The 19,581-nt window shown below is 43.3% G+C and overlaps 1 protein-coding gene across 1 annotated transcript in view; it reads left to right on the top strand.

Moving 5' to 3' along the window:
• Positions 1-239: 239 nt before the first annotated feature.
• Positions 240-19,581, top strand: part of lrig1 (leucine-rich repeats and immunoglobulin-like domains 1) — a 45,113-nt gene continuing 25,771 nt past the window's right edge. Inside the window, 3 exon segments of the mRNA XM_074617255.1 lie at positions 240-1,302; positions 15,231-15,302; positions 16,716-16,790. Coding sequence (XP_074473356.1) covers positions 1,109-1,302; positions 15,231-15,302; positions 16,716-16,790 — 341 coding nt within the window. The 5' untranslated portion in view covers positions 240-1,108.

The raw sequence follows: 19,581 nt of genomic DNA on the forward strand, positions 1-19,581 counted from the left end.
AGTGAGGAGGGGAGGTGGTGCGGTTTCACACCCTGGGGTGGGAAACATAGGCGGGGCCGATCGACCGCTGACTGACTGACAGGCCGCTCACAAGGCGAACTCCAACTCCAACGTTCCATTCGAGAACACGCCGCGACCAATCAGGTTACGAGTTGACCCGCCCATCACAGCGCGACAGCCAATCACGGGAGGATTCTAGAATTCATGGGCGGATTCTAGAATTGCTGTTGTGCATCCAACGTGGGAGCTATACGGACGATCCGCACACAGAGAGAGAGAGAGAGAGAGAAAAAAGGAAAAGTAACTCAAGAAAGGAAAAAACTCATGGTGGTGGTACACGATCGGAAGGAGGAGGGGGGGACTCTTATTTTTGCTATTAATCGGATCGTCCGAGATTTTGTGACCGCAGACTGCACCTGATAAGCTGCCGGTTGAGTTCGGATCTGGGACTGTGTGTGTGTGTTTCAAAGTTGGATTTATGCGACTACAGCAAGTGAAGTGCTGCTGGAGAGATTTTGGACGATTCGGCTTTCAGAGATCTGGAGTTTTTTCGACACTATTCCTACCTTCAACTTTGTAGTGGACATTTTTATATAACACCATCAGAAGTTAAAGTTTTAAACAGTTTTTGCTGCTGCACCTTTTGTTATTTTGAGAGTGTCCTTTAACAATCTGCTGTTGCATGTTTCCCCAAACATGTCACCAAATAAAAGCAGTTATCCTATGGAGAAAGTACTTTTAAACCTTTTATGAACACACTCTTTCTACTTAAATATAAGTTAAAAGTGCTACATGCAAGTTTTTACTGGTTAAACTGTGAATCACCTTTGATTTTTTTGGAGCCCGCGTCCGTCGGACACCACAGAGGAGAGAAAGTTGTTGGGACTAACTGGGAACAACTTGTGTCCCTAAATGACTGTTACTGGGGATGGAAAACGTTCACAGCTCTTTATGCACAAGAAGAACAATTAATGTGCTCTAAAAGACACTCGGTGCCTCCGAAGCGACATTAATATTCCAGTTTTTGTGTGTGGAGGTGCGAGGAGAGGAGAGGACGGGAGAGGAGAGCTCAGCCGCGGCCGCTCTATCTATTAAAACTGGATACAAAATGGCGGCGTCCCCGGGACGGTTTGGATATGTTTCTCGGTGTGTTTTTTATTTAATGTTGTCGTCTGTCAGTTATGGAGCGAGCTCAGACTCACCGTGTGCCCAGAACTGTACCTGCAACGGGGATTCGGTGGACTGTAGTAACCTGGAGCTGACAGCAACGCCTCTGGACCTTCCTGTCCGGACTGTTTCCTTGTAAGTAAAGCCTATTTATTGACCAGAACCATAATGGGGTAGAAAGGTTTGTAAAGAAAAGGAAAATAAACTTTATGCCAAAAGCACATTTAATAGTGGACCCTGGTTGATACCACTTTTCTCTCAAGGAATGAGATTTTAGTGGTTGTGATTTACACAATAAATTGTCTTATCATCTGTAAACTCTTTCTTCATCACAGTAACTTTTATGTGAATAAGTTTTAAAAGTAAAATTAAACTTTTTAAATTTTTCCAGGGGACCCCCCCTGTTACCCCATTAAAGTGGTCCCTGCACCCCTCTCTGTAAACTTAATGGAACAAACCACAGTCCTGACACTTCACTGTTGTAACTTGATTAGGACTGTTTATATGCAATGCAGGAATATAAGCTTCACCTCCTCTTTCACAACAGGCACACTGGTTTCTTAATTTGACAGTATAGGCCAAATGTGGTGTTCTAGTTGTCTATATATCAACTTATTTGATGACACTTTGTTTTTTTAACTTATTTAATCAGGCTTTTATTATCATGCATTTACAGCAATGTAACAGGTGCAACTGCAATATGAGGGAGATACACAAACAGATTTTTTTATTTAGGGGTAACATACCTTGCTCAAGGGCACTTTGGGGATATTGTTGATAGTAAAAAAGACCTTTGTATTGTGTCTTGAAATGATCCTGTTAGTTTGAAAACTCTTCTTATTGTGTCAGACTTTAATTGCCCCTTAAACCTTTCTGTATTTATCAAATTCCTAGTATCTTAATGTTAAGTTACTTTCCTTAAAATTGGATTAACTTCCAGAAAGATATACAGGCCATATCGTCTTTTGCAGTCAGTACATGTTGACATCTTTCATAGTTTATAGACGTTACCACACATGCATTTTAGTAAGGGTTGGAAATTAGCACCAGTCACCAGCCAAATGCTGGTAAAATATGCAAGTGGCGACTAGATTTGATTCCCTCACCACCAGCCAAAAGAACAATGGTAATCTATTGAGTGGCTGGTGGATTTAACAATCCACCAGCCACAGTGGCAGATGGACAAAAAAAAAAGTTACTTTCCAACACTGATTTTAATGTATTCCTCTAAAAATGTTAAAATGAACAAACAGTCCACTCAGAGTGAGTAAACAAATGGACACAAACACATCATAACAAATAAATGTCTGCTTTATTCAGTCAGATTTATGACAGGTAATTCCATAAGTTCTGTTTCTGTGTTTCTAAACAATCTTCACAAATTGAATTTCTTGTAAATGAAGGTTTGGTTCCTCAGGATGAGACTGACAACCCTGTCTGCCAGCTCATTTAGGAAATGAGCCAATTTGGGGGCATTGTTATGAATGTTTAGGGAACTTCATCAACTTATCAAGCTGAATGACACAATTTATTTACAGACAACACGACTCTCTGTCCTCCCAATCAACATGTTGGCTCTCACCTCAGTACATTGCAACCACTATGTCCGGTGACAATTGAGCATCTTGTTACAGATTCTTCAGCATCTGTTTGTGTGTGTGTGTGTGTGTTACTGGGAAAAGCGGGGTTAAAGACCAAAGACCCAGAGACTCCTCTGGCTCCCAGGTTCCTGTGTTAGGCAGTTTATCTTCCCCTGGGAAGTCAGGAATGCAACTTTTAAAAAGTCCTCTAAAAACATGAATAACAGCACTTGTGCCCGGGTAGCCTCGTTGCCCTGAAGCACCACTTAGCCAAGTTCAAGTGCATACGCTGTTTATCATGCAAGTACGCAGACACACACTGCTCCTCCTGTCCTCATGGACAAAGGCCAACTAACTATGGGACAAATGTCTCCCATGTGAAACAGCTGCTCTAAACCTTTTGGTTTCTGTAAAGATAGGGTCCTGCGTGAGACTTGTCTCGCTCCAAGTCTACCTCTGTTATCTCGGCCAAACCTTATCGGTCAAGATTTAAGGACCCGCAATCTTGTTGTTTTCAAAGGGAATGGCTTTATGGCTTTTGAATTATCTTTTAAAACACCTAGGTTGCATATTTCCACACCACTTGAGATAGTCACATCATGTTGGCAGGTAACTCAAAGGGAACCAGCTCTGTTCCTGCGGGGTCTGTGAACGAGCCAGATTATAGCACATGATTACTGCAAAGAGACAAGTATGGACAATTTCACTTGTGTCCCGTTGTGATCCCATTATAAGGTACCATACGCCAAGTCCTGTCCACTTGAGTGGATGAAATTACTTTTTGTGTTGTGGGTTGAGAGTTATTTTAGTGCTGCCTGTGCACAAGAATGTGTGTGTGTGTGTCTGTTGGACGAAAGGGAAACTGTAGTACTGTTAAAGTTGATATAGCAGGAGTTATAGTGCAGCGCAGCAACAATAATAGCTTTATCCTGTCAATAGAGCTGACCAAGAGTGTCAGTTGCACAATGCCTTGGTCTTAAACAAAGTGTGTTTGTCCATCTCTACCTCCAGGCATCTGAGCCAAGTGAAATCAGTGTGGAATCGACTGTCTCTGTTATGTTTACCCCAGGGAGGGAGCAGCAGCAGCAGCAGCAGCAGCAGCAGCAGCAGCAGTAGTAGTAGAGGTGGTGGTGATAGGCCAGCTTTCCTCCCTCTCTCTCCTACATAATGTAGATCTAAGGCTCAGAAGAAAACCTAAATAACCTGAAACACCTGTAGGATTTGACTTTAATAAGTAGCCAAAACACATGTGACTGCACTGCAGTGTTAATCAACAATAATCCCCCCTATTAGTCGTACATATACGTGTGCTTTGTACCATTACTTACATACGTTTAACAACATCCTCCATGTTCTGCTTTGCTGTCTATAAAGAGGATAAATCCAGCTTAAAATGAATGGAGAATCCCACCCTTTTGTGTGGGTGCTGACGGATTGCGCTGTCATGTATTTGCTGCAATTATCTTTTATACAGCCTCTTAAATTGGGATTACAGTAATGAACACAGCAGTTAGTACCTCAGGACCTGCATTTATACAGCAGCTCACAGATTCAGTTCATATCGCAGGATGGAGGAGCGTTGCGGAGGAGCTTTTAGGAGTTTTGTGCAGATGGCAAATTCTCACACACACAAATGTATTTCTAGCTTTTAGCTTTGCGGAAGTAGCTTCTGATGCACGTGGCACTAGCTTCTCCATGTTTCTTTTTCCTGCTTCAAATTCTCTTGAATGTGTTGAATCCACAGCTTGCGGACCCTGATTTGAACAGTCCCCTATGAGAAAGTGATGAGGAATCAAGGACACAAACATGTTGGCACATCCTGGCAGAGCAAAGGACCGATATATTGCGTCTTTAAAGACTCTCGCTGCAGTCCTGAACTTGTTTGTCAAACATATCCTCTGCTGTTTTATATCAATGCTTCTAACATTTAACAAGCTGAGCAGCAGTCTCAGATGCCTGTCCTTTGTTTCTGATTGATGAATAGCCTAATAACATTCAAAGCAAGTTTGCTCTCACACAGTCACATTTTCCCTCTCAGGAGTGGTGCCTTATCTTATTTGCAGCCAGGGTAATGTGTGTAAAAAGCATTTTTGCCCACAGTGCCACCGACGTAATGGGATTTCGCAAGTAAATAAAAGCACGAACATTACTAATTTTGCTGGCTGAGATCGCGTTGGGTTGGATAGAGATAACGCAGATACGTGGTGTCTGTTTGCCAGCGTCTTTCCGCTTTTGTCTCATGCGAGATTGTAAAATCCTTTTTTTTGTTTTTTAATTGTTCCAGAAAGCTGCAGTCTTTTTATTGGGGTTTGTTAAAGTTGAGTCCTCGCAGCAAAAACAAGAAGAAGCCTGATCTTGAATGGTCCCCTTTGTAAAACCAGCATTTCCCAAGTGGTTTCCCAATGTGTTGACCATAATGCTTGGTGTACACCAAGCGACTCAACCCCAAGCCGTAGCCTTAAACCTCACAGTACAGCCTTATTGGTAAACACCACCCCCGACAGTTGGTTTTGGCTTCTGCCCTCAGGAAATGGGTTTGTGTTGGTGGTTTCCCGACTGGGGCGCGGAGCTCCGCTGGCTGGTTGCGGACTAGTCGGCCGAGGGTGGGGCTGCAGATTACCTGGCTTTGTGGGGAATATGAGGATAGGTGGGTGGACATTTTCCGCCCACTGCATGGAAGTGTTTTGTCAATGTCACGGTCTGCTGCTGCTGCTGCCTTCGGGCTGGTTCCTCTAGTGGGTTGGTGAAAGTCCTGTCGGTGGTCAGAAACCTCAACCACCGTCACACATGTTGCAACACGCTGAGGAAAGCCAGAGGAAATGAAACATTACAGACTGTCTGCTTGTATATCTCATACTCTCACACACAACTCCTTGTGTTTTACTTCATCTAACCTATTAATAAGCATGCAAAAATAATCTGCCACAGTAGGACTATTGCCCTTGGTACAGTGTTTCTATCATGGCCAATTGGAAGGGCTGATGTATGAACACTAAATTGCAGAAAGCACCTTCTCTTGTATAAACAGGTGAACATCTCATGAATTGGGGCAGAGATGCAATAGCACCCTGCAGGGCTGAGCCCCTTGTGGTTTCTGGGGCATTTCTCGCTACGCAGCCTTGTAATCTTGTGGTATTTGGAGTATACCAAGTTTGTTTATTGTCATAGTTTCCCTCGCCTTGTGACTCGCATGTCCTCTTGTGGATATTTTAAAGCTTGGAAGGGTTTAGGATGATATTATCATTGGCACAGGTTTTTTGTCAGCTGCTCTTCACTTTTTCTTCCCTTTTAAGGCCAGCCCACTCTAAAAGATTCTTCAAATCTTAACAGATTGTGAAAATGTGAGAGACCCCACATATAACGACATATGTTCAATTTAACAGTTTTGTTCCTATAGTGTGTGGTGAGCAACGATTTGGACAAAACAGCACACCACACACTAACAGATTCCATTCATGAACGACGAGAGTCCCGACTCAAAAAAACGAAAATCTCGCAAAATCTCTCTCAATCAAACGTGACTTTAGTATAAACAAGGAAGAATTAGCGACGTTAGTTGTTGCACTACTTTGTACTGAAAATTCATGAAGGATGGATGGATGAAGTCATGGAGACACGTTAAATAAACACTTGTGTTGTTGCCACAAATTAGCAAGTTCCTCCTCCACTTCTGAGCTCCATCTTACTACTACTTTATGCTTGGCGTTTTGCATTAGCTCATGCATTAGCCGATGGCGTTTTTTGTCCTTACATTTCAGTCAACTTGGTTCCCAATTGGCTATCGTTCTTTCCCACGTGACTGCGTCATTGGCTATCCTCAAGGTTCCCCACACACGACAGGATATCCGATCGTAAATATTGAACATGATTGATATTTACGATTTGAAATCGGTGTGACCAGGATGGACGTCCGAGTAGAACGGGGGATGCTAAAAACACTCTCAACATACCTCACACCTCAGGAACATCTGGAAAGATTAGTGTAGTGTGTACCCGGCATTATCAGGCTGTTTGGTGTTTCGCTGGGTAGTAAAAGTACCGGGAGTTCCACATGGAAAAGCAAGCGGCAATCTATTTTTTATTGTGAATGATCCTCTTTTTAACCGATCGAGATGATTCATTCAAGACATTAGTTATGAACGAATTAGGAAGGAACAGCTAAGGTCGAGCCCTTCTTCTAATAACAACAGATAAAGTCTGACATTAACATGGAAGATATGGAAGTGAGCTCACAGCCTCGAGCCGGCTTTAATGACAATCAAACAGCTGCTGCCACAAGTCATCCTGCAGGAATCCAGTCAGCAGAATAGATGGCCCTTTTGTGAAGACACTTTGGGGCGCCAAGTTTTTTTTTCTTTCTTTTCCACCTTTCCCTCTCCCCCCCGAAGTCGGTGTCTACAAAGTGGGCTTGATCGATGAATCATCTGTGAATTCTCTACATCTGGTAAGAGTTTGGAAATCTGGAGAAGATGTTAGAGAAAAAAAAGAAAAAGAAAGCGTGACTTGGACGGAGAGGGAGAGGTGCAAGTGAAGCAGCTTCAACCCAGAAAACAGGCAGTGGAGCTTTGAGTGCGAAGTTGGGCCAAAATTTTTTTTACTTTCTGATACTGTAGAACGGAAATGAGCGTCAGAGCTCTGCTGTCTAGACATATTCACATGTACTCGGAGTCCACTATTTAGACACTTGGTTCACCACTGGCCGGAGTGTAATTATTGCAGAATTTTGCTCTGCTAGTATAATAAACAATAAGTAGGGAAAAGAATTGACTAATGATGCCGTCCTTTTCTTTGCTTTGAAGCTGAGAGCGTAAGGTCGACTGTCGGCACAGCACTAAAACAATAGCCCCACTAAAGAGACATACAATATTTATGTTATTCCTTCAGATTAATTGGGGACGCTCATTTCCTTCTACTCATAATGAAGTAGTCTGGCGCCATTTGTGTTGTTATCACGCAAGAATCCAGTGTTAAATGCAGGAGCACGAGTGTGTGTGCGCATACATATGTTTGGACAGTGTTATTGCGCTTCTCATCTGGAGTGTCCAAGCTGGCGTCGTCAAGGCCTCGCTGTGGGTTCATGCATCGCCTCGGGCTGCTGCGGACCCCTTTTTTCCCAACCATCTCCCTGTTTGTTTGGAGTGCCCCGCTGCTTCATCCCCTCTGCATCAGCAGCGTGAAGAATGGTGGTGCACATGGCCCCAAGATGTGGCCCGCCTTCCTGCCTCGGAAAAACTTCACAAACTGAGTCACGCTCCTATAGCCTGGCTGATTTCAAAGACTGGAGCGACTCCTTTGTTGAGTTGTGTGTGTGGCGGGGGTGGGGGGGGGGTGGGGGGGGAATCTGTAATGCAAATGGTGAAATATGCTGATCCCATCAGCGCTATATATACACGTCTCTGATCTTGCACCTAAAGTTACTCGCACTTACTTTAGATTTTCGCTTTTATCGTCCTTATTATTATTGCAAATCTCGTTGGGCGGCTCATGCTTTTAACCTCGTCATAGTTGATAAGCTATTGTTCTGCCGGTTTCCTTCCTCTGTTTGACTGGTGTGTATAAAATGGTGGCCTGGAGCTGGTGGTGTTGGCTTTGTGTACACTCTCACTGCAGTTGCCTGGCTATAAACTGGCTCTTAATGACAGGAAGAGTGCTGTGTGTGTGTGTGTGTGTGTGTGTGTGTGTGTGTGGGGCCCTCTGACACTCAGGTTATTATTTGACTAGTTTTATGACCCTCTGAAATCGACCACATTAAAGCGCCTTTGTCTCCCAGCTGGACTGCAGGAGGCTCATCACTGACATCACTTCACACTTTTGGCGAGCAGAGTTCACACCGCATTTATCTACGGTAGAAACGGGAAAGATAATGATGATGTATCTCCGTATGAGTGCAAGTCCCCGGCTGCTCTCTTTCTTCCTCCCCATATCTCCTCTCTCTCTCCCACACAATGACTACAAGCATAGTGTCATACGCTATGACATCACTCCTGCACTCCCAGCTCTCCTCCACTCCCACAGCACCCATAGCGCAGCTATTTTTTAAAGCCTTTTAATGAGTTTTATATGTCAGATCAGCTATACGGTCCAGCGATGACGGTCTACTGCCGGCGCTGAGCCCGATTTTTCTTCCTCGGGACAGTTTGCTTAGTCAGGCGAGCCTTTTATGAGTCGACTTTTGAAGACATCTTTTCCAGGCGGGCTCAGATTGAAGCTAATGTTTCAGATTGGTTACGTATCCTTCCAGTTGTTGGCTGATTATCAGTGGATCTAGCAATTCGTTTTGGTAAGGCCATAAAAAGTTAGTAGGGTCACAAGTAGCATTTGTTAGACAAACAGTCAAAAAAACCTGAAGTACATATTTATTTATGAGGGAGAAAAGCGAGGGAGTGACCTCATGTCTGAAAACTAGAAAAAGCTTGTTTTTTATTCTTGATTGATGATTTAAATAGTCATCAATCAATGTTGTATTGATCCATTAAAGCTGCAGTGGGTAGAAATGGAGAAAATATGAAGTTGTTTTCATAAAACGGTCACTTTATCCCGACAGTAGTGCATGAGACAGGTAATCTGAAAAAAATCATGTGCTTCCGGTGTTCTAATGACATCTGTAAGATTACGCAGACCGGAGGAAAACAACTAATCAGAGCGGAGCTGGAGCCTGCCGTCTCTGAGCAGCTGTCAATCACTCGCAAACTCCGATGAAACGGTCAAACTAGGCAGCGCTGATCAAATATGAATCAATATTCTTTTACTGTAATGCCTATTTCTCGCCTCAAATGTTTTCAGAAACATCTCGTAGTGTACTGTTAAGCTGTAAAATGAGAAAGTTTGTGACCCGGCAGCCATGTTGAGATCAGTTGAGGAAATACCAAGCACCGCTCACCAGCACAGCCAATAGGAACGCTAAATAGGAACACTCTCTCTGGAATGACCTGTCATTGGCCAAAGTCTCCCGTCACGGGCTAGATTTTTAAAGCCTGAAAACAGTCATGAGGAGGTGCAAAAGTCTAGTTATCTCTCAGAACACTTTAATTACAATATGCTGAAAGGTTATCATGTAATTGTTGCCCAATGGTGCCAAAAACATTCTGCCTACTGCAGGTTTAACAGTCTCTCAGTGTTTGTGCTTATTGTTTGTAATGTGTGGTGGAGGTGTTTGGGTTGTGGCGGCGGCTGGGTGGGGTTGGAAGGTGAGAGTGTAACTGCACCTCTTTATCCCAGACCAGTCCTCTTTCCAGCTTGTTTCGTGTCTCCAGTTGTGCTGACAGGAAAGAGGTTATGATGACCTGTGCTCACTGATGGCCAGCAGTTTGCTGGAACACAGTTGACCTGTTGGCTAGTGCTGTTTAGAACAAACGGCAAATACTACATTGGGCCTGTTTTTTATATCTATGAATATTTGTAATATCAAGTCGTTGTAACTTGTATAGAACTTTGTGCTTAATGGAGGCCGCCAGAATAATCATAGTGTTTCTGTGGTTAGTAATGCCTTTTTGATTAATTTAGGAATTTAAAGGGGACCTATTATGCTTTTGTGCCTTTTCACTTTCCTTTATTGTGTTATATAGTTTTTTGTACATGTAAAAGGTCTGCAAAGTTACAAAGTCCAGGCCAAAGGGAGTTACTCTCCCACACAGAAACACTGTTGCTGAACTGCCTGAAACGCCTTGATTGCGCCTTTTTTTCCCGTAACGTGGTGATGTCACCAAGTAACACAAGTGCATAACGGTTAGTTTGGCACTCCCTCAAACAAAGCTAGTTAGAGCGGAATCCGAAGAGTTTGGTTCGGTTAACCAAATAACAACAGAGTTGGCCAGCTGACCAATCGGAGCAGACTGGGCTTTATTTGGGGTGGGGGGCTCAAACTGAGTGTTTCAGACAGAGGGTGAAAAGAGGTGCTGCAGCACAGCCGGTATGAGAAAAGTCAAGCGTTTTTTGAACATTAAAGCATGTAAACATGTTCTAGTAGAAACCCCAAATACAAGTATGTACCTGAAAATGAGCATAATAGGTACTCTTTAAATTTAAACGATACTTGTAAAACAACTATTAGTGCAAGAGTAATGACATGCTCGTTAATTTGGATTATTTATTTGATTGTTAAACCACGAGTAATTTAATAAGATTATAAATGAATGTCCAAATTGCTCACCTGGCTGCAGTGCAGCTTGAATTCAGTGGGAAAGTTAAGTATTTGGCTCAACGTGCAGCCTCGAATTATCACACACTTTTCTTTGGTTAAGTACCTGGCGGGAAATGCTTTTTGATTTTGATCTTGCTGACTAATGTCAAACAGTCCTGCCCTTTTGTATAAACTATTTGCACCATGGCTTTGTAGTGTTTGCCGTGGTTAATCACAGCGGCTGTTCCCATCCTCAGCTATACATCCTTTTCCGGCTGGTTGAATTGCATGACCTATGGAGGTTGCTGTGCTGTCGCTGGTTTGTTCTCTGCATCTATAGCGTAGTTTGACAAGTTATTTGGAAGTTTCTTCTCGGTATGTTTGTTTCTGCCGGTGTTGGCGTCTACATCTCTCAAAGTCAAAAAACTCTAATGGCTTCAAGGCCTCTTCCAGAAACGGCATGATTGTAAGGTCACTTTCTGGAAAGCATTAACCACGCTTAGCACTAGAGCCCCCCCTTCCCCTCCTAACCCCTCCTTCCACAGGAGAGAGAAAGGGGGGGAAGGGAGAGGGAAACCAGCGTTATCACCATCGCTTCATACAGTAGGTGTTAAAACGCTGTGAAACTTATCTAATCTGATAGGCAAGAAAACAAATCTGGCTGAGAATGAGATGGAGGGAAAAAAAGGCTCAGTTGTGTAAACACCGTCGGTGGCTGAGAAAGGGGCACATGCATGCTTGCGCGCTCGCACAAAGGAACCGTTTTGTTTGTCGCTGTGGCCTTTAGCACCAGCACGGCAGGTTTGGCTCTCAGACGTGACTTGCTTTTTTCCTCTTAGTCATCCTTTTGTTCTGTTTTGCCCTGTTCTTTGTTTTAAGCTGCTGATGAATATGCGCATAAAAGCCCAATTTCCTTCACTTTTAAATGCTAAAAGAGAAGCTCTTTGGAGGTGGCGTCCTTTGCTTGTAATGCGAGTTTCACAAGTAAAATCTCTTAAACCTGTTTTGTGCCAAAAGCAGGTCGATTACAAACTACTGATTGCTCTTCCAGATGACAGCGCTCTCCCAAGTTCATCTTGTCTGAGCTGTGTGTGTGTGTGTGTGTGTGTATGTGTGTCTGTGTTGTCTGAATACACATACCTCCAGGCAGAGGCGGCCCAGAGGAAAGCTGTGTGATTTTTCACTTAGCTTCACCATAACGAGGTAATTGCCTCCTGTTGCAGGGGACCACAATTTAGTGATCTGGGAGGTGCCCCAGTAAATGATCGTAACACAGACACACACATGCACACCTCCTCTCCCTTTAAGCAGCCCTTTTCTACATAATGACGCTTGTAATTGTAGTAATATGTATGTGTAATTGTAATAATAACAACTGTAATTTCGCACAAGCAAAGGTCGTAAAAGAAAATTAGACATTTTGATATATACGATTTCCCGCTAACTTTCTGACTAGATGTTATTTCTTTTTCTATTTGTCTGTCAAAACACAATATATCACTTTCTTAGGAGAGATGACAACAAAGAAATGAGGATTAATGTGATGTCCTCCTTTCTATTAGCTACTATTTATTCTCAATGTGTACTAGGCACTTATAAAGTGTACTGTGACACTTTAAATAAACATACTAACTTACAATAACCCGGCAACAAATACTACCTTTCCAGTCCTATTATATAGAGCTGCAACGATTAATTGATTACTTGTTAACTCTTCAATCAATCGCCAACTATTTTGATAATCAGTTTAAGTAATTTTTTAAGAAAAAAAAGTCTAAATTCTCTGATTCCAGCTTCTTAAATGTGAATATCTTCTGGTTTCTTTACTCCTCTGATACAGTAAACTGAATATCTTTGAGTTGTGGACAAAACAAGACATTTGAGGACGTCATCTTGGACTTTGGGAAACACTGATCGTCATTTTTAACCATTTTCTGACATTTTATAGACCAAACAACTAATCGATTAATCAAGGAAATAATCTGCAAAAACCTCTAGTAGTAGCTACACAATGCCCTATAAAAACACACTTTATTCAGTTGCTATAATGCCAATAAGTTCACATTACTAAAGGCCTTTGAACTGACTGCGTTCTTATAAGCTAAGAAAGGAGGAGACTTTTAACAGCTGGCTATAAAGGCTAAAGTTATTATAATCTTGAATAAATGTCTCACCTGCCAGTTATAACTTTCTAAATGATAAGCTAAGAAAGGAGGGAACTTCCTGTCTCTTTTATAGCTAGCTATATATGCTAAAGTTATTATTATCATACAGAAATGTCTCACCTGCCAATTATATCTTTCTAAATGATAATCTAATGATACACATCACACGGCCTCTATGCTTGACTGAAACTGTTAACTCGTAGTCCTTTAGAATCAAAGTTTGCAGCTGAACATACAGGTTAGGTCGGCAAATTAGCTGGCTAATTCTCGTCTCATTTGTGGTTCTGATAAACAGTGAATTCATCAGCCTCATATCGCTATGTGCCAAGCTATTGTTAGCTGTCATATTTCGCGTGAAGTGGGCGTGGTTTCATCTAGGTTGGGTAAAACCGATAGATAAGACGCCTCCCTGTCAGGCCTGTGCCTGGAGGGCAGACGCACGCTCTGCTATTATCTCGTCACACACAGGCAGGGGGAACGTTGTGGGGAGGGAGACTGTCATTATCTGCAATCAAACACAGAAGACACGAAAGGGAAATCTGTGTTAAGTGAGGCGGCGATTGAGATTGATAGGCGTAAATAGTACTTAAGAAGTAGAGCGTGTATGATGTATAACAATAACCGTCTTTTGCTATTGTATTTCCTCCTCACGTTAGCTTTTCTTATACCCAGTCCTACTTTAAGTCAGTGAAGTAACAGGCACAGAGTTCTTCGTCTTTTAAGAGGGTGAGGAATGTGTTGCATCAGGTAAAAGTGTCCCCAGTGTCTGGGAACAAGCAGCCATCTCTCGGCAGGCCTGTGAAACATTCCTGGGCCGTCTCTCACGTCTGGACAGAGGGATGGAGGGGCGGGAGGAGGCAGGCGGCTCGGAGCTGTGGGCTCCCTTTGTCTCGCCCGGCCTAACCCCACCGCAAAAAACACACAAACGCCACTCTCACTGCAGCCTACCCCCTCTCTGCCAACAGGCAGGCCGCATGCCAGCCAGCCAGGCAGGCAGGAGGTGTGTGTGACAGAGATAGCACTTGTTTATGCGTGAAATAAATTTGATTCACATGGCGTGGGAAGCTCAATCTGAAATGCAGATGCATGTTCAGTGCGCACACATAACCCCCCCCCCTCCTCCTCCTTCTCGCTCGCTCTCTGACGGCGGTAACGCTATATCACCAGACAAATCACTCCGTAATAAGCCTCTGTACAAGTACAAGTGCCAGCTATTAAATACACGGTTAGCCTAAAGTGCAAATTGACTGGTGCAGATGAATGGGCTGCGGGTTATGTTTGGAAAGTGAGCCAGGAGAGAGAGACACTCTGTATCGATAGTATTGATCGAGCCCTCCTTGAAGGCCGGCTGAGTGGATGCGCTGCAGTGTTTTCAGGCATACTTAATACGGACGGATGAGGCGTTTTGTCAAATGGGAGAAATAATTTTTGGTATTGATCAGGATCCTTATTTGAACTACTGAATAATGCCTACGACAAATACAATAACAGTTATGGAAAATAATGTTTCACTGCTCGTATTTTGATTTCTAATTGTCCTCCTCTGTCTGCTACTAGGAGCACATCAGTGTTGAACTACTTTTTTTAGGACTGTAAATCGATTCAAATAGTTAATCGTGATTAATTGCACATTTTTTATCTGTTCAAAATGTACCTTAAAGGGAGATTTGTCAAGTATTTAATACTCTTATCAACATGGGAGTGGGCAAATATCCTTGCTTTATGCAGAAACCCTCACAGGTACTGCATTTAGCATAAAAAATATGCTCAAATCATAACATGGCAACAGGCAACAACAGCTGTCAGTGTGTCAGTGTGCTGACTTGACTATGACTTGCCCAAAAACTGCATGTGATTATCATAAAGTGGGCATATCTGTAAAGGGGAGACTCGTGGGTACCCATAGAACCCATTTTCATTCACATATCTCGAGGTTAGAGGTCAAGGGACCCCTTTGAAAATGGCCATGCCAGTTTTTCCTCACCTAAATTAACGTAACTTTGGAGCGTTATTTAACCTCCTTCAAGCTAGTATGACATGGTTGGTACCAATTGATTGCTTAGGGCTTTTATAGTTTAATATGATGCCAGTACCTAACCTAAAAAATCGCAAGTTGCGTTATCAAAGTTAAGGCATTATCATCGCATTAACTTTGACATCCCTACTTTGTTTATTTACATCTTCTTTTCCTTTTTCCAGAAATCTTGGCCACAACAAGCTGACCACCATCAACGTTGAAGCTTTTGAAAACCTTCCAAACTTGAGAGAGCTGTAAGTATAATACTCACACATACACATGGTTTCCATTGAGGCAATGGAACACCTGAACACTTTCTAACGGACTTCCCTAAGTGTGTGTACGGTATTTTTTATTTTAATCCATGAGCGTGAGTTGCGATACGTTTTTATCAATGACTTAACTCTGACTAACGTCCATGGTCGCCACTCTACTTCCTAGTAGCATCCTCGTATGTGTTTCCTTGAACTAAGTCCAATTGAGAATAAAGTGGTGGTTTTCTATATTAAGCCTCCCCTCCACCACCCGATACTGTGGCCAACGCTGGCCTTGTAAATATTTTATATGGTGAGGAGAGGGCTTGGCTCTGTGTCACTCAGCGCCGGTACACATGACACACACACACACACACGAGCTAACTGGTGATACACACACTGGTGACATCTTTGGCAGGCCGGCCGGCCAGTCATACGCTCCCCGACATCTGTTTTGCTCCCGTGTTATTTTTGGGTTTTTTAAAAGGATGACTTGCTACTTGCTCTGCGGCAGACGTGACAAGTCCAGTTTGAAATCTTTTTGATTTATAACCAGGTTTGATTGAATTTCGCCTCATGTGATGGAGCATGTGGGATAGACCCGACGACACTGTGGCATCTCAGATAGCATGTAGAAATTATAGGAACAACCTCTCAAACATTGGGTGTGGCTTTAAGGCTGGCCCACACTAAAGGGTTTTTCAAACCTTAACAGATGTTGAAAATGTGAGAGACCCCACACACATGTTATGTTAAATTAACAGTTTTGTTCCCATAGTGTATGGTGAGCAACAATTTGGCCAAAACAGCAGAGTCCCGTCTAAAAAAAACTGGAAACTTCGCAAAATCTCTCGCGATCAAACGTGACTTTAGTGTAAACAAACATGGCGATGTTGCTTTTGCACTACTTTGTAACTAAAAATTCTCTGTTTTTGTGTGGATTTGTGTTTTTGTTTATTCGAACCAGTAAATGATGAATACTTTCACGCAAAGCGTGAATATTACACAGCGAAAAGCGTCCTTTTTTTCCCCCGGAACAAGCGAATAAAGGCATCAACCAATCACGTTGTGCGGAACAGGTTAAGTTGTGCCCACAGAGACTCCGTAGTCCCACAAACTTTATTACTCATTTCGAAGGTAGCGCTGTCCAGATCCACTTCTTCCGTTCTTACCTTTCACAATAAAAGCCATAGACATATAATATTCACACGCAAGTATTTTGCATTTTCGTGTTGTTTATTCATCCCATCCCAGTTGTGTAAAAACCTTAAGGCTACTTAAATTCTTTCCTGTGCTCCTCCATTTTTCAGAAGGCATAAGTCCTCTAACCTCAACATATCATTCTTGTATATGTCTTTGTTTTTCTTCAGGGCACAGTTCAGTTCTCTAACTATGTGTGTTTGTCACTTTCAGGCGGCTGGACCACAATGAGCTGACTTCCATACCAGATTTAGGACAGGCTGCTCCCAAGATTGTATCTCTCTACCTGTAAGTACCGCTCCATTTACTGCTAAACACGGTACCAGAATTATCCTGCTCTCCGTTACTGTATTCTGAGGTCAGTGGCCTCTTTGAAATGCTCCTGAAATAGTCTCTTGACGTCTGTGGAGGATGCATACGCCTTTGCATCTCTAGAAGTAATACTGCATTAATGTGACTCTATTACATTAAACTAATCCCCCTCTTCACTTGAGCCTCTGTTGGCGTAAATACGGAGCTCTATTGAGCGATTAGTGTGTGGTCAAGTAACCGGCTAGCGTCAGCTCGTATATAGCTTCAACTTGGTTGCTCCCAGTTGTGAAACGGTGCCTGTGGGGACGGCCTGCACTGGCATCTCACTGGAGATTTACTGCCCTATTTGGGTAGGGCGTGTGTGTGCTTGTTTATGTCACAAACGTGAGCTCAGTAGTACATCAACAGTCTCATTTTTACACCGTTGAGGTGAGAAAGAGGTAGTTTGATGACTTTATTCAAGTTGCACTTTGGATGTCAGTAAATGCAACCTCTGAGGGAAATGTGCAGAAATGTGTCAGTTAAATATGATTATGGTAATACGGGTGACGCTTTTTAAGTTGGAGGATACATTTCAGGAAATAAACTAATTATAATTAAGGTGCAGCTACTTAAGTGGTTGACACCATACTTACAGTACATGAGCTAGGGATGTCACGGTGAGGAAATTTTCCCACCGGTTAATAAACTTGTGACAACACCGGTGTTACCGGTTACACCAGACATTTTACAAGAAAAGATGACACTCAATATGTGCAGAGTGCTTACTGTCATATGTTATCTGTAATGTCAGGTGGCTGTGTGTCTGACCTCGCCGGTCGTGCCTTCGCTGCGGGGTTGCAGGTTTCGCCCGGCGCCACTGCGCCACGCACACCGTCTGTGACAGCTCCGTCTGTGACAGCTCCGTCCTTCGTGCGACGATTGCCTCATTAATGTTATGGATCCCTTATAGCATTGGGTTTAAATCTGAAATATTGCCAAATAGGCGTTTTGCTTTTCGCTTTGACTCCTCCGCCATCGCTTTGTCTGTCAACTCTTACCCGTCTCATGTGGGAAATCTGACTCTTGCTGAGACGCCGTACGCAGCAGACGCTTTTGCTTTGTAGCGTCCTTTGTCAAACTATGTATTGATAACCCGGCGCTAATACACATAAATCAATTAAATGGGTTTTATTTCTATATATAAAACAAGAAAACGACAGGTAATGTAATCGGTGTATGCCCGAACACCGTGTAACACTGTCTAACACTGACTACCGCGTTCAACACTTTTATTTAAATCTTCAGTGTTATCTCAGTACCAACAGTTTGTTGTGTTACTATGATGCTCAAGAATGTGTAGAGGAATCCGAGGAACACAAAACAAACAGCTCAATGAAAGGCATCCTAAGGTTACACCAAGATAGGCTTAAGATAAAAATCAAAAGGCTGAAGCTGATATAAAAGCTTATTACACTTCTTATAACACCTTCTTGGATTCAGATCCTACACACACACACACACACACACACACACACACAGTCGTGACCGCCTGTATCATCTGTTGGGTGGACTGTTTTCCAGCGTGCCATAGTTTTTCCCCGTTGTGTGACCAGGGAACATTCTTACATCTCACTCAACCTGAAACAATAAAGCTGAGCTAGTTTAGTGCTAACGTTAGCTTCACTTTGCTATCAGTATCTGCTTTCACACCTTGCTAGCATTCCGGCCGATTGCCTGATGGTAAAGTACGCAGCTGCTGCTGGTTCCTGTAATATCGGTCATATCATTTTTTGGCCGTGAGTTTTGTGGGAGTCACACCATCGCCTCTCCCTGTGTGTCATCTGCCCGCTTCTCAGAATTGATCATGATGCACGGATGTGGTCAGATTTCTGTAAGCTGTGTTCATTTAGTAAGGGGGCGAAATTGAGGTTTGATTAAGCAACTCTGACATCTGTTTGTTTTTTTGAGCTGTTGTTATTGTGTGTTATTAGGTTTTCTATCAGCCTGCAAACAGATTGTGGAAGCAAAGGTGAACTTGCTCCAAACTATGGCGAGTCGCAGCCCCTCCAAATGATCGGGGGTGTCTTTTTTTGGCCTGACTTGAAGTCTGTTGCTAGGGGGAAGGCCCGCAGGCCTGATGGGAGTGGAGGCTGGAGGGAGGGTCGGATCTTTACAAAGCCACACAGCTGAAGTGAAGGCCCGCTGAAGCACTTGCAGCTGCAGCTGTCAGTCACATGGCTTACAGTAAAATGGGTGACAGTGAGAAGGGGAGGAAGGATGAGAAAATAGGGAGGGAGGGAGGGAAGGGAGGGAAGGGAGGAAGGGATGGGGGGTGTGTGTGAATAGTGTCAGATCAGGGTGACATCACCGCATGTCGAAAAAGAGGAATGGTTGAGGAGAAGTTGCGGAGGAGGCAGTAGGAGGGTACGGAGAGGCAAAGGGAAAGGGGGAAAAAGGGAAGCAAGAGGTGAGCTCATGCTCGGGGTTATTCCCAAAAGCAAATCCAATGCTCTCCGTCTCCCTTGTGCCAACCAGCCAGCGCTCTGGAGTGTGAGACTTTCTGTGTATGTGGCCTGGCAGAGGCAGCGCTACAGACTGCAGGCCAGTGTTCCTGTGCCATCGGTTGAGATCGTCTGGAATGTCGTCTGACTACAAGTTTGTGTGAGACAGTGGTTCGCACGCACATGCACGCACGCACACACACGCAAGCAAATGGACTGAGGATCTGTCTTCATACAGCAGTAAACTCTCAGAAAGGCAGAGAGCCCATTATATGTGGTTGCTA

Source organism: Sebastes fasciatus, chromosome 1 (genome assembly GCF_043250625.1).
Source record: "Sebastes fasciatus isolate fSebFas1 chromosome 1, fSebFas1.pri, whole genome shotgun sequence".
Classification (NCBI taxonomy): Eukaryota; Metazoa; Chordata; class Actinopteri; order Perciformes; family Sebastidae; genus Sebastes; species Sebastes fasciatus.